This window comes from Neoarius graeffei, chromosome 3, assembly GCF_027579695.1.
Source record: "Neoarius graeffei isolate fNeoGra1 chromosome 3, fNeoGra1.pri, whole genome shotgun sequence".
Lineage (NCBI taxonomy): Eukaryota > Metazoa > Chordata > Actinopteri > Siluriformes > Ariidae > Neoarius > Neoarius graeffei.
In genome coordinates, this window is record NC_083571.1 from 69,667,279 (window position 1) to 69,681,971 (window position 14,693).

Sequence of the window (14,693 nt, forward strand, 5' to 3'; positions counted from 1 at the left end):
AAACATTCCTCAGGAAAATGCTTCCGACAAACATACACCGTCTTAGGTAGATTCGACGGCGTATTATTGAAGTAAATAAAATTAAGCCACTGCGTCTTCAGGGGCTCTCCCGTCGGCAGTAAAAACAGACTCCTTTCTGTGTTGTCACATCCATGTACAGCGCAATTTCCATGTTTCGCTCGCTTAGGTGATGCCATGTTGTTGTGTCCTCTATGGTCTCCTCACTACAACTGGGCGGGCAATCCATACAGTGGGTGGGAATCATCTCCCTTGCTGACGTAGTAAAGGGAAGAGCTTATCAACGTGCCATTTTGACGCACCATTCTCAAATGTTGGGCATAGTTTGGTTTACACATTATGAAATTTCTAGCCACTGGGGTGACTTAAGAAGGTCAGAGGAACTCATTTTAACGTTAAAAAACCTCAGAAAGTGAAAATTTCATGCCATGGGACCTTTAAGTGTCGCTCGGACAAGATATCTAGTAATTTTGAATTGAAAAGATTATTTTTCTCGAGTGTACCCTTTGCTAAGAATTAACTGGAAATCTAACTCATTGCATAACAAATAGTGATTTCTAAAAATCTTGCAAAAACTCAATTTTGACCATTTTTATTACAAAATTTTACAAAACTTGAAGACTTATCTACAGATTTAATCACAAAGGTATCACATCATAAAATAACAAGGAATATTAAAAAAATTAAATTTTCTCATTACTAGTAGTCTTGAAATAAGTTTTGCTGCTTGTAAAATATATTAGTGCCACTTTTTTCTTTGAATCTGGAGCAAGGCTGTTTAATGTCATTGTTTTAATAGCATTGTAGACCCTAATCATTACTTCTAATCCGATCATTTGCAAGCAAATTACTTGGCAGGATATGGTTTACAAACCAGTGGCAAAATGAAAAAGGAATTCAAGTTGTTGAAGTATAATTAGTAAACAAAAAAGTTACAGGAAACAGTCTTCAAAATCATAAGCAGAGTTAAAGTTGCTTTTGAAGATAAGTTCTCACAAAGTCTAAGATTATTGTTTAATTCATTATACACGTACCAGGGAAAACCCGTATTGTTTTTGTAAAACATTTGGTGGTTATTAATTTTCTCAGTTGTTTAATTAGTTACATGCTTGTTTTTGTTGTATGTTCTTCTGAACAGAACAGAGACCCAGAGAAATATCCTAATCTGAATAAAAGGACCTTATTTTTTCTATCAATTTTTAAGTAAAGTTGGTTTTGAAAATTCCCAAAACTTCCCCAAAATTCCCATAAATTCCCAAAATTTCCATGGGAATTTTCAGAGTGGAAAATTTCCATTTGGGAATTAACCCTAGTTAGCGAGTTCACATTCCCCATAAGCACCGACGAAACCGAGGGTTTGTACCTCCACCGCCCCTCCATCTTCTTTGCCTTGCGCTTGGCCCCAGCTCTGCAGCCCCGGTACCTCCTCCTCAGTTCCGCAGGTATTAAGTGGACAATGCCCTCACGTCCCCTCGGACGTAGGGCGAGCAGTTGTTCCCGAGTATAAAATCTCCGCTGCACCGCATTTTGACACCAGAAATATCCATAGGATATCTCATCTCATCTCATTATCTCTAGCCGCTTTATCCTTCTACAGGGTCGCAGGCAAGCTGGAGCCTATCCCAGCTGACTACGGGCGAAAGGTGGGGTACACCCTGGACAAGTCGCCAGGTCATCTCAGGGCTGACAGACACAGACAACCATTCACACTCACATTCACACCTACGGTCAATTTAGAGTCACCAGTTAACCTAACCTGCATGTCTTTGGACTGTGGGGGAAACCGGAGCACCCAGAAGAAACCCACGCAGACACGGGGAGAGCATGTAAACTCCACACAGAAAGGCCCTCACCGGCCACGGGGCTCGAACCTGGACCTTCTTGCTGTGAGGCGACAGCGCTAACCACTACACCGAAGTGCCGCCCCGTGTGTAGTTGTAAAAAGACAAAAAAAAACACGGAAAGAAAGCGCTAAAGTCAAAGAAAGGCAATACGGACGGAGCTACTGGAGAGGCCGCCACTCTGCGTCAGCGCCAGAGGATGGACGAGTGAAAAATAAAAATACACTTCACTGCAGAAAACTAACCCATTAAAATACAGTACGTTCAACTTTTAGTTGATTAAATTTTGAGTCCCAGTGAAAACAAAACCTGCTGAAAGTTTCCACTTGAAGCACCAAATGTGTTGCAGCAGCGCCTGAGTCAGTGGAGACGGCTGAGTCTCTCTGTCAAACATTTACACTGAATAAAAAACTGACTGAAATTATTTAATTCAGCATCGGTTTCATGTGATTGAACTGAGTGAACATGAACACCCTTTGTTTTTGTCCCTCCATCATTGGGTTCCTGGTGTTGTGAGACTAACATTCGCTGCTCTGCCGTTATACTGCACTGTTCATTTTCATCCTGCGCTCATTTCTTCACATCAGCACCAACATCCTCAGGAGATTTTATAACCTCACTGAATCACATCTGTAGGACTCCCATTCACTCGACATCACTGAACCATGGAATTAGTTATTGTGTAAATTAAACTGAGGTGGAAAAAGAACCAGGAACTCACAAAACAAACCAACATTTCGAAAAAAAACTATGACAGGAACACAAACTTCTCAGGAAAACAAACACCAAACAGCTAATGAGAGAAACTAATCAGGTGAAACCCAGTTCAGGTTCCCAAACACAGCAACTCATCTAGACAAGAAAAGAAGAAGCTGAAAAAGAGAGATGGCGCCCTCTGGTGGTCTGGGGGAGATTGTCCATGGTGGACAGAACAACTTCCCACAGACCCACAGCCAAGACACGCCTTCCAGGGGTGGAGCCAGGAAGAAGTTTTTTCACCTCAGTTATCAACATAAAAAGTAATTTGGAATTTATTTACTTGAACTGATGTTGTCAGTATTTATCTCAAACATTGAGGGACCTGAACACTTGTTAAAGCGAAAAGCACAACTCAGCTCTGTAGATTTGTGTCCCGTCGGTTGGATTCAGGTTTAAATGTGAATCTTGAAATCAGATGCAAGATTTTTTTCTGCATTTTGGAGAAATAAGTCAGTTTAAATGCTGCTTGTCCTGATGATATAATGAGAGAGTGCGTGAGATGACGAGACAAACACAAGTTTCAACACCAACAAAACCAGTTCAGACAGGAACCAATCAGACTCTGGAATCTACTTCTTGTAATATCATCATGAAAACTTTAATTCCTATTAAACCGAATGTACATGATGTAAACATATCAGTGGTTTCCAGAATACAGAGATAATTTGTGACCAAAACAAAAGAAGGATGTATTGAATTATGAGAGTCTCTTCATCACTGAATACAGCACGAAGGCTTTCTGGTCTTGATCATCATCCGTTATTCTCGAATCTTCTTCCTGTCAGAGACAGCAGGATATTTCAGTCTCTGAATCAGGAGGAGATTTTATCACTCCTGTGGAACTCGTGCCATTTTTCTTTACTGCTAAAACCACTGAAACATTTAACCTCATGATCATTTTCAACAGTTTTACTGAGATGTTTACCTTTTTAACTCTCTCTGCACTGCGAGCTGTAAATTCCACCTCAGTGTAAGTCAGTTCCCCAAGTTTTTTCAGAAGCTAAAGATATATGAAAAAAATCTGATTCATGTTAATAAGCAGGGTAAAAAGTCTGTACTAAACACAAAAACAGAAAGATCAGTTTCTTGCCTTGTTATGTTTTCTCTTTAGCCAAACCCACACAGGTATGGATATTAATAACAACAGGAAAACTCCAGTAGATATCAGGACAGGAAGCAGTGAATGGGAATGATCAGTTTGTCCTGAGAACAATACGATATCATCATAAACATCAAAAAACAAATCTTCTCCTTGTGACACACACATGGGCTGGGCAATGAGACAACAATACTAAAACCCAATCCTCTCTGACGGACCTGAGTTATCATTACAGAGCTGTGCGATGTTGAGAGAAGTTGCTTTATTGCTGGCAGGGTTTGCAGACACACAGATATAAGAGTTCCTGTTATTCTCTGTGTGTTCTATCTGAAGTGTGAGATTGAGGGGAACACTGAGATCTGTGTTATTGGTGATGGAGATTCTCTCATTCTCTCTGTACCAGGATAACTTCACATCTTCTCCATTCTCCACAGAGCACAGGAGGAAACACGGCTCTGTAGAAGACATGCTTCGGTTTCCTCTTTGATTTCTTATTACTGGAGCTGATACTGGAGCTAAGAAACAGAAACAAAGATTAATAATGTGAGTCATGTAAAGCAACATGGAAGATAATGTTTGATTATACAGCTGTGCTCAGAAATTTACATACAGTGACATGAATGTCATCTTTGATATGAATGTCATGGCAATATTTGGGCTTTCAATAATTTCTTTGAACTGTTCTTTTTCTGTGGCATAATGATTGTACAGCATACAGCTTTAATTAAAAAAACACTTAAATTTGGTGCACAAGTTTTAATTTTCTTTGGGTTTCATGAAATCAACACAGGGTGAAACTTATACATAGAGTGTCAAATTACATATGCTCACTTTGATTATTAATTCAGAGGTGTTGAAACTTCCAAAATGTCTCTTATCTTGCCAAGGCCTCGTAACTTCCTGTTAGTGATTATGATTGACTACAGCTGGTAGCTTTGCTGTGTCTTCATAAAAAGGGTTTATTTGCAGCACTCATTGGCTTGACCAACACACAGTAAAATGGGAAAATCCAAGGAGCTCAGTGCAGATCTGAGAAAGAGTATCACAGATATACACAACTCCAGAATGTCTCTTGGAGTCATTTCTAAACACCTGCAAATTAGATCAGTTCAAACAATTGTATCCAAGTTATTGAGGTGTAGTCACTTTGCCAAGCCACTTTACTTCAAGAAAACCCAAACTGTCACTCTCAGCTGAAAGGAAATTGGTTTGGCTGGTCAGGAACAACCTGGGAACCACCATTGCACAAGCAAGCCATGAAATGGAAGCTGATGAATCACTGTCTACATTTCAGATCACCATGAACTAAGAGGCTGCTATCCAAGAAATAACTCCCTACTCCAAAATTGACACCTTCAAGCTTAACTAAAGTTTAAAGCTGACTACACGGACAAAGTAAAAGCCTTTCAGAAGATAGCTGTATGGTCAGACGAGACAAAGATTGAGGTGTTTGGCCAAGATGACCACCATGTACAGAGGGACATTGTACCAGCTGGTGGTGGTACCATCAGAAACTTGGACATGGCTTGGGACTTGGGAGTTACAACAGGACAATGATCCCAAACACGCATCAGTGCTGGTTGTGGAGGATAAAGCAGGCTAATATTAAGCTTAAAACAAGTCCTAACTTCAACCCTACTGAAAATATATGGACCGTGTTTTAAGTCGAGTCCATGCCAAGAAAAAAAAATTAATTGAACTCTACCAATTCTACCATGAAGATTCATGAAATATCCAACAAGAATTCTGCCAGAAGCTTGTTCATAGTAAACAAAAATGTTTGGTCAAGGTGAATCTTGCAAAGAGACATTTAACCCAAACAGTGGCGATCCTAGAGTGATTTACTCCCCGGGCGAAAACCCCTGCTGGCGCCCCCCCGTCTTGTTTTTTTTTTTTTCCGGGTTTTTTTTGGGGGGGACCTTTTTTTTTTTTTTTTTGGAACCGGGTTTTTTTCGCACCCGCGCTCGTGCCGCCCCGCGTTGGGCTCTGTATTACCCAACAGAATGTTAACAGCTTTACATGGTCGTTTAAACATTTCTCGTCGTGTGTTGTACGTCGCGTACACGGCCCGTTATAAATTTGCTGTTACCAGAATGGCAATGATCAAGTCATAATGTATTACTTAAGACTCTGTGTAATGTCATAGTAGTGTAGTACTATGGTAGTAAAGTCTTTTTGATGACTAGTACAACGTTCCGCTGGCGGGATTGTGCATATTATGGGGCTACGACAAGCACACACACTGATGACGTCACCTGCGCAACTTTGGTATTGGGCTTCCCCATCCAAAATGTTTACCCCCCCGCCCATCTTGTTTTTTTTTCGGGGGGTTTTTTGGGGGACCTTTTTTTTGGGGGGGACCGTTTTTTTTTTTCGCGCCCGCACTCGTGCCCCCCCCGCGATGCCGCCCCGGGCGGCTGCCCGGTCGGACCGCCCCCAGGACCGCCCCTGAACCCAAATGTTATAGACTGGTACCAAAATCCAGAATTGTGACACCCAAAGGCATTTTTGAGACAAAGTCGGCAAACAGTCTTATTTTGTCAATTTGGGTGTGTCGAATTCAAATCTGCAATATGCCGAGCTCTATCTGACCTCTGTTGACCTCTAGAGGTCATTGAACTTTGGGCCTGTAAACGTCTCAGCTGAACCCAGTTTCTCAGCTTTCTAAGGAATGAAATGTACTAAAATGATTAATGAAGTTAGCAAATGGCCTTGTTTGTTAAATGTTTGGGTGCTGAATTCATTTTTCATTTGTAAAACGACATATGACCTCTGATAACCTCAAGGTCATTAAACTTGGCCTATAGGCCTATGCATTTAATGGCATTATTAAACTGACTTTACTCCCCCAAAAAGAACATGAACAGACAAAAAACAAATAGAAAGGAACAAATACAACATTAAATGCCAGTCCATGTACATGTGACTTACTTTTCACAATGAGAATGCCCAGGCGATCACCTTACATAGCATTGCATTACATTTAGCGGTTATTGTTTATACAAAGCTACTGAAAAAAGGACAGATTCAGCAGCATACAAATGTGGGGGCATACAGGGTATACAGGTTAATCAGGGTTAGTATATATGAGAGTTTTTTTCTTTGTTGTTTGTTTTTTGTAAAGGTTTTACCCCGTTTAAAACAAAACAAAAAACAAACAACAAAGAAAAAAACTCTCATATATACTAACCCTGATTAACCTGTATACCCTGTATGCCCCCACATTTTGTATGCTGCTGAATCTGTCCTTTTTTCAGTAGCTTTGTATAAACAATAACCGCGAAATGTAATGCAATGTTATGTAAGGTGATCGCCTAGGCATTCTCATTGTGAAAAGTAAGTCACATGTACATGGACTGGCATTTAATGTTGTATTTGTTCCTTTCTATTTGTTTTTTGTCTGTTCATATTCTTTTTGGGGGAGTAAAGTCAGTTTAAAAATGCCGTTAAATGCATAGGCCTATAGACCAAGTTTAATGACCTTGAGGTTATCAGAGGTCATATGTCGTTTTACAAATGAAAAATGAATTCAGCACCCAAACATTTAACAAACAAGGCCATTTGCTAACTTCATTAATCATTTTAGTACATTTCATTCCTTAGAAAGCTGAGAAACTGGGTTCAGCTGAGACGTTTACAGGCCCAAAGTTCAATGACCTCTAGAGGTCAACAGAGGTCAGATAGAGCTCGGCATATTGCAGATTTGATTTCGGCACACCCAAATTGACAAAATAAGACTGTTTGCTGACTTTGTCTCAAAAATGCCTTTAACTCCTTAAATAAGCACTTTTTTGAATTTTGGTACCAGTCTATTAGGTGTGTTGTATGTATATTTTTTTTACCTTGTATGTATAATTTGGACCCTGTGTTGTGTTCAGAAACGCCAAAGAAAATTAAAACTTGTGCATCAAATTCTAGTGCTTTTTTTTTTATTAAAGATGTATGTTGTACAATAATTCTGCCACAGAAAAAGAACAGTTCAAAGAAATTACTGAAAGCCCAAATATTGCTATGACATTCATATCCAAGATGACATTCATGTCACTGAATGTAAACTTCTGACCACAACTGTACAACAGAAAGAAAAGCTTCTTAACTGCTCAAACAGCTAAAAACTCTCCAGAATGCAGGTGACATACAGACATAAAAGATGAAAGAGAGTTTATTCAGGTAAACTGACAGACAAATCTAAATTGTGATGCAGAAAACAGAGTAAAAAAAAAAACCCTGCAATGGTCAGGCGAGACACAAACAGGATTTTGGGAGCAATATCAGAAAGCAATGTCCAAAACTCATAATCTGCAGAACAATAAGAAAGGCTGGGTAAAGTCAGAAAGCTGGAGTCTTGAAATACTGAGCTGTGAGACTGAAGTGATTGTGAGCAGGTGAGTGCAAACCACGGGCGATTGCTCTAAGACAACGAGGGAGGTTCAGCCTCCTCTAAAAATGACGAACATCGTGTAGGATGAATTGCGCTAGGCTTATGTTATAGCCGACCTTATTGCTATTTCAGATCCAGAATCATAGAAATATATGTGCTCAACCCAACTACAGTGCGAAATCATTCCGTTATAACTTTCCCCAGTTCGCCTAATGTGTGCGTGAGTTTTTCCCCCTCGTGACAGCGCGATGCAGCCCAGCCTCAGTGGACTTCAATGGCATTTGGGAGCTCTGCGCTTTTCAATCTCAAAATGCAAGACGATTATTGGACAAATACTGCGAAAATGCCCGCCCACGGAGTCTCACGGACTCCCAGCCTCAGTGGACTTCAACGGCATTTGGGAGCTATGCGCTTGTCAATCTCAAAATGCAAGACGGTTATTGGACAAATACTGCGAAAATGCCCGCCTACGGACTCCCAGGCTCACAGTGGGAGGGACATGGCAGTTTCCGCGAGGAGACTGGTGATTGGTAAAAGCGGCCGGATATTTTCTTTGATTGACAGCTCGTTTCAACTATAGACAGGCAGCGGTGAATTTCAGTTTAGTCCCATGCAGATTCGCAAGTGCTGTGGTGTATTGTAAGAGATCAGCTTACATTTCGATTTAATTCATTACACACGGTTTCTACCAGCTTTTTTAGTTTGTATATATTTTCATTGTAAATAAAGTGTAAATATAGTGTTGTCAAGTTTGCCATCTTAGTTCCAGAAATTTCGTTTATTTGAGTGACTGAACTTGAACTTGAGGGGGCTAGTCAGCTAGCAAGAAAGCTGCGCACGGATGCCAAGCATTGCTGATTTAATTTTGGCGAAGCCATTTGCCAGTCTTCCTTTCGAGGAAAAAATTAAAATTAAAGAGCAGGGTAGACCAACGCCTCAAATTGACTTGGTGAAAAAGGTAGGGAATAATACTCGTTCCTTTCAGCTCTCCTGGTACGAGAAAGTGAATTGGCTAACAGCAAGTGACCCACATCAACAACAGTAAATAGGCTACTTTAGTAATATGTCATGGATGGACCAAAAATATAGAATCTATTTAAAATGTTTATGCTGAGTATATTATATTGGAATATATATTTTTCTGAATATGAATTAAACACCGCTACAATTTGGAAAACATTTTTAAACAAAAACACAGCCAAGAACATTTCACACTACAGACCTGGATTAAAAGTGAAGGGTTATCAAAATTGTTAATAAAACATTTCTCAGTCAAAATAAGTAAAATATAGGGAAAGTGTCATTGAATGAAATGTGTGGCACCCAGCTCTATGTTTGGCTCCCCAAGGTCAGTGCTTGTGCCTATTCCAGAACACTGCTGTTACTGCTGAGGTTTCTGACAAAGAGCTGCTTTCAATAATGATCAATTTTTAAACAACATGCCACAATTTTAAAATATAAAATGTTAAAATATACCCCCCCCAACAACACCATCATGTATATTGGACAGTAGGCTACTGGGCCAAAATAACCTGTTATTTCACAGTTTGTGACCCTGCCAACAATCAGCCAGATCAGAGGCAAGAGTATGAGCAAAATTGACCAGCCTCCCCTGTTTGAAAGACTACCAGCCGCCACTGGTGCAAACAGTAACCAGGAGACTGTTAGTGGTGAAGTGCAGGATGGGTTTTGTCGTCCATGGTGGCCATATTTGAAGGCCACTGTGAATTCTGGGAAGTGGAGTCTTGTGTGTAAGCAGGTGCAGACATGACAAAAACATGTATTCGTTATTTTTATTCACTGTTACAATTCTGAATTCATTCAAAAATCTTTTTCCAGGACAATTCGACTGACTGCATTCCTACAACTTTGTGCCTCATGACTCCTTCGGCTCTGAGCTCTGATTGGATATTTTTGTAATTCTGAAGTGATGAGTCTGAACATGGACAAGAAGGAGACATGAAACACTTTTACTCACCGTAAACACTGACACTGAAAGTCCTAGATGAGAGACGTCCAGTAAGAACTTGTAATAAATAAACTCCAGAAAGGTTTCTGCTGATGTTCCTGATGGTTAAAGCTCCACTGGTTCTGTCCAGCTGCAGTCGCTCTTTAAATCTCTCACTGATTTCTGTCACAGTTTTTCCATTAAACACCTGACTGTTCAATATCTTTTCCTCTCCTTTCTCAGGTCCATAAAACCACAGAATCTGAGCATCACTCTGAATTCCAGTTATCCCAGTATGGAGAGTTATCGTGGTTCCTTCCACTTCCTGCAGTGTGACCGTCTTGTCTCCAGCTGCACACAGTAAACCTGCATCACAGATTCAGCTTCATCTTTTATTTCACAGACTACACTGTGGATTGGATTATTATTATTATTATGTTTTAATTATTGTTATACACGAAAGTGGTTCTTGGCCTTTTTTCAGCCATGGAACCTCCACAATTTGTAAAAATCCACTTTCACCTTCTTCATGATGAACTTATTTGATAAAACTATATTTACATCTACAGTTTCTTCTCTTGTGAAGGAAAGACACAAACTTACAGCGCAGCAGGAGAAGAGTGCTGAGAGTCCTGATTTCTACTGAAATATTCAGCACCATGTTTGTTCAGTTGTCCTCAGAGTCTTTATCAGTGAAGAATGTTGTGTTCAGTGCTGTTCTGATGCTGCTGTACACAATGTTCCCTTACTGTTAGCGCGGCGTCTTTACTGTCCCACATTCATCTGAGCGCTGGGCGGATGTCCTGTCTCAGTGTGTTCAGTCTCTACATGCTCACTACATGCTTTCCTCTCACCAATGTCCATGTACCTTTGATAGAAAAAGGCTTTTTCAGATGGATTTCGTGGAGACGAGGTTTAAAATTCTCTCCTGTGTGTTTGATTCAATTACATTTACAAGATGTGGAGAAAAAGCTGGAGAAAATATTTCAGTCGAGTTCATGAGAAGAATTATGACTTTATATTACAGATGTTACATTTTAGAAATAGTGAGCTGATTCAAAGTTTTAGACGATCTGCATCTGGAGATTTATTCTGTAAAAAGATTCATTTGGGTCACAACATGAACAGAGAGTTTAGATCGGACAGAATAATCCCTTCTTTCGTCCTTTCGAGATGTCACAGGCCTTGTGTAAAATATTCATATGGTGATTTTTGCAGTATCAGGCCATCACCACTTCCCCTTTACTGTGTGAGAGATGGAGAGCTGAACACTGAGATCCAACCACAAACCTCTCCACCAACTAGAACAACGGTCACGCTTTTGTTTTTTCTTTTCTCTGTTCATAGTGAATAACTTTTCCTGTGTGTTTGGAGGTTGTGCATTACAGATGGTGGAAGATAGGAACCCTGAACACGTGTCAGAATTTATCTGAAACATTTTGGTGTTTGTTAAAGCGAAAAACACGACTCAGCTCTGTAGATTTGTGTCCCGTCAGCTGAGATTCAGCTTTAAATGTAAATCTGTATCAAATTACCTGAGCAGTTTACAAGTCAAATAGTGAATCGACAGCAACAGAAAACTATTGGAACTTTGGTATTGAAAAATAAATTCACTTCTATTTTATTTGTATCGTGATTTTAACTCTCGACCTGGTTATACAGCAGTTTTACAGAAATCTTGTTGTAGATTGAGATTCTTATGCAGCAGCAGCTCCATCAGTGAACTGACAACCTGCACTGTGCACAAAACTCTTCAGTGACACTGCTGTTTGGGACGACCGGCAAGTGGTGGAGAAACTGTTACTATGGCTTCTGAAAATGGAGATGAACATTTTAGTACAATTATTGCTGTGTTTTCACCTTTCCTTGACAACAGAATAAACTGGACCTGTAAATAAACATTGTACAAAAAACTTATTCATGCTGAAGGTGAAAGCGGACAATTAATAAACCACAGAATTTTTTTAAAAACATAAGAACTGTGAAGAACTTTATTGTAATTCTTTGTACTGGATGTAATGAATTTTCCTTGAATCTGACGGAGCCAAAGCTGTGAGTCTGGGACGGACCTGTTTTCTGTTGTTGTCCTGTTTTTGATGAGATGAAGAAAGTGTGCTGAAAAGCGCAGAACAATTAAACGCAGGTCTGGACCTGAGCTAAAATTCATCCTGCCTCCTGAGTCTTCTTCTACACCCTCACACACCAAGGTTCTACTTACTGCTTTGTGAAATCACAATCATATCATTTTACAGGGCGGCACGGTGGCATAGTGGTTAGCGTTGTCGCCTCACAGCAAGAAGGTCCTGGGTTCGAGCCCCGGGGCCGGCAAGGGCCTTTCTGTGCGGAGTTTGCATGTTCTCCCCGTGTCCGCGTGGGTTTCCTCCAGGTGCTCCGGTTTCCCCCACAGTCCAAAGACATGCAGGTTAGGTTAACTGGTGACTCTAAATTGACCATAGGTGTGAATGTGAGTGTGAATGGTTGTCTGTGTCTATGTGTCAGCCCTGTGATGACCTGGCGACTTGTCCAGGGTGTACCCCGCCTTTCACCCGTAGTCAGCTGGGATAGGCTCCAGCTTGCCTGCGACCCTGTAGAAGGATAAAGCGGCTACAGATAATGAGATGAGATATCATTTTACACAAGGTTGAGATCAAACGCTGGGTTTTCATTTTCTAATGTGGAGCTAACCTCTGAATAAACTGGAGAATATCCTCAGAAATATGATACAAGATACAGCAGAGCTGCAGGACGTAATAATGTGTGTTACAGAACAGATTCAGTGGTTCAATCAACCGGGGAAAGGAGATGAAATTATACTGAACAGTCAGGTGTTTAAAGGAGAAACTGTTACAGAAATCAGTGAGAGATTTAAAGAGCGACTGCAGCTGGACAGAATCAGTGGAGCTTTAACCATCAGGAACATCAGCAGAAACCTTTCTGGAGTTTATTTATTACACGTCATCGCTGATCGTCTCTCATCCAGGATTTTCACTGTCAACGTTTACTGTGAATAAAAGTGTTTCATGTGAACCTTCTGCTTCATAACTTCATGAACCCCAAAGTCCAGTTTGAGCTGTTTGGAGTCAAACTGCATCAGGAACATCATTTACAGATGAATCTGCCCTGAAATAATAATTTTTACACCACAGTGCTGTTGAACTCTGGACTCTGTTTGGTCAGAAAATGTCGACAGCTCCAGTATCCCTGCAACCAACAACAGATAAGCGGAACAAATAATGGATGGATGGACAGACTCTCTTTACACCACTTGATTACATGGTTCACTACGTTTGACTTTTTTTAGTTTTATAAAATCACAGGACTTTTAATATTCCTCATTTGAAACCTTCAAAAAAATTAACTGTTCAGCTTTACAGTATTTTTCTTTCCTCACTGTTACAGGGTGAAAAATAAAAATTGACTTCACTGCAGAACACTAACCCATTAAAAACAGTATGTTCAACTTTTGATTAAATTTTGAGTCCCAGTGAAAACAAAAGCTGCCTAAAGTTTCCACTCGAGGCACCAAATGTGTCGCAGCAGCGCCTGAGTCAGTGGAGACGGCTGAGTCTCTCTGTCAAACATTTACACTGAATAAAAAACTGACTGGAATTATTTAATTCAGCATCAGTTTCATGTGATTGAACTGAGTGAACATGAACACCCTTTGTTTTTGTCCCTCCATCATTGGGTTCCTGGTGTTGTGAGATGAACATTCGCTGCTGTGCCGTTATACTGCACTGTTCATTTTCATCCTGCACTCATTTCTTCACATCAGCACCAACATCCTCAGGAGATTTTATAACCTCACTGAATCACATCTATAGGACATGAACTGATCCCATTCACTCGACATCACCGAACCATGGAATTAGTAATTCAAATTAAACTGAGGTGGAAAAAGAACCAGGAACTCACAAAACACTGACAGGGAAACAAACACCAAGCAACTAATGAGAGAAACTAATCAGGTGAAACCCAGTTCAGGTTCCCAAACACAGCAACTCATCCAGACAAGAAAAGAAGAAGCTGAAAAAGAGAGATGGCGCCCTCTGGTGGTCTGGGGGAGATTGTCCATGGTGGACCGAACAACTTCCCACAGCCAAGACACGCCTTCCAGGGGTGGAGCCAGGAAGAAGTTTTTTCACCTCAATTGTCAACATAAAAGAAAGTAATTTGCCAATAATATACTTGAACTGTTTGACACCAAACCACTGATTTACTCTAACTGAAGTAACTTTCTGGATCATTACATTTACTGAAGTGAATTATTACTCCAGGAGAAGAACTTTTCCTCGACTCTGTTTTATCCTCTTTCCTCCACTGCAGCCTCAGATTGAATCCTGATATGAAACATCTTTTAATTTTCTGTACTGAATGCAGTGAGATGAGCTAAAAGCAGGCATTCAGAGTATTCATCTGCATTTTAGTGTGAGTTTATTAAAAATAAAAATTTACCAAAGGAAACATTAAAATACTCCTTGAAAGGTTGAAAGGTCATGGACTGAGTGTGTGGTTATGTACAGAGATGACACAGGAGCAGAGAGAAGAACAAACTGAGCTTGGATCTAATTACACTTTGTGAAGAGTAATTTATATTTAAAATATAAAATGTACTCACCATAAACACTGACACTGAAAGTCCTAGAT

General features: G+C 40.2%; 1 protein-coding gene across 1 annotated transcript; it reads right to left on the reverse strand.

Moving 5' to 3' along the window:
* Positions 1-3,264: 3,264 nt before the first annotated feature.
* Positions 3,265-11,582, reverse strand: LOC132883495 (signaling lymphocytic activation molecule-like). Its single transcript, XM_060917196.1, has 5 exons — positions 10,650-11,582; positions 10,077-10,412; positions 3,936-4,232; positions 3,709-3,821; positions 3,265-3,618 (listed from the first exon to the last, which is right to left on the reverse strand). The coding sequence occupies exons 1-5, from the start codon at positions 10,705-10,707 to the stop codon at positions 3,400-3,402; spliced, it is 1,023 nt and encodes a 340-aa protein (XP_060773179.1). The 5' UTR covers positions 10,708-11,582; the 3' UTR covers positions 3,265-3,399.
* Positions 11,583-14,693: the final 3,111 nt, after the last annotated feature.

Excerpts from the sequence above, each read along its gene's own strand:
- LOC132883495 (XM_060917196.1), bottom strand. The coding sequence starts at position 10,707 with ATGGTGCTGAATATTTCAGTAGAAATCAGGACTCTCAGCACTCTTCTC. Across the intron at positions 4,233-10,076 it reads TTTCAGTGTCAGTGTTTACG|CTCCAGTATCAGCTCCAGTA; the intron begins GTGAGTAAAAGT and ends TCTGTTTCTTAG. Across the intron at positions 3,619-3,708 it reads TAAAGAGAAAACATAACAAG|CTTCTGAAAAAACTTGGGGA; the intron begins GCAAGAAACTGA and ends ATATATCTTTAG.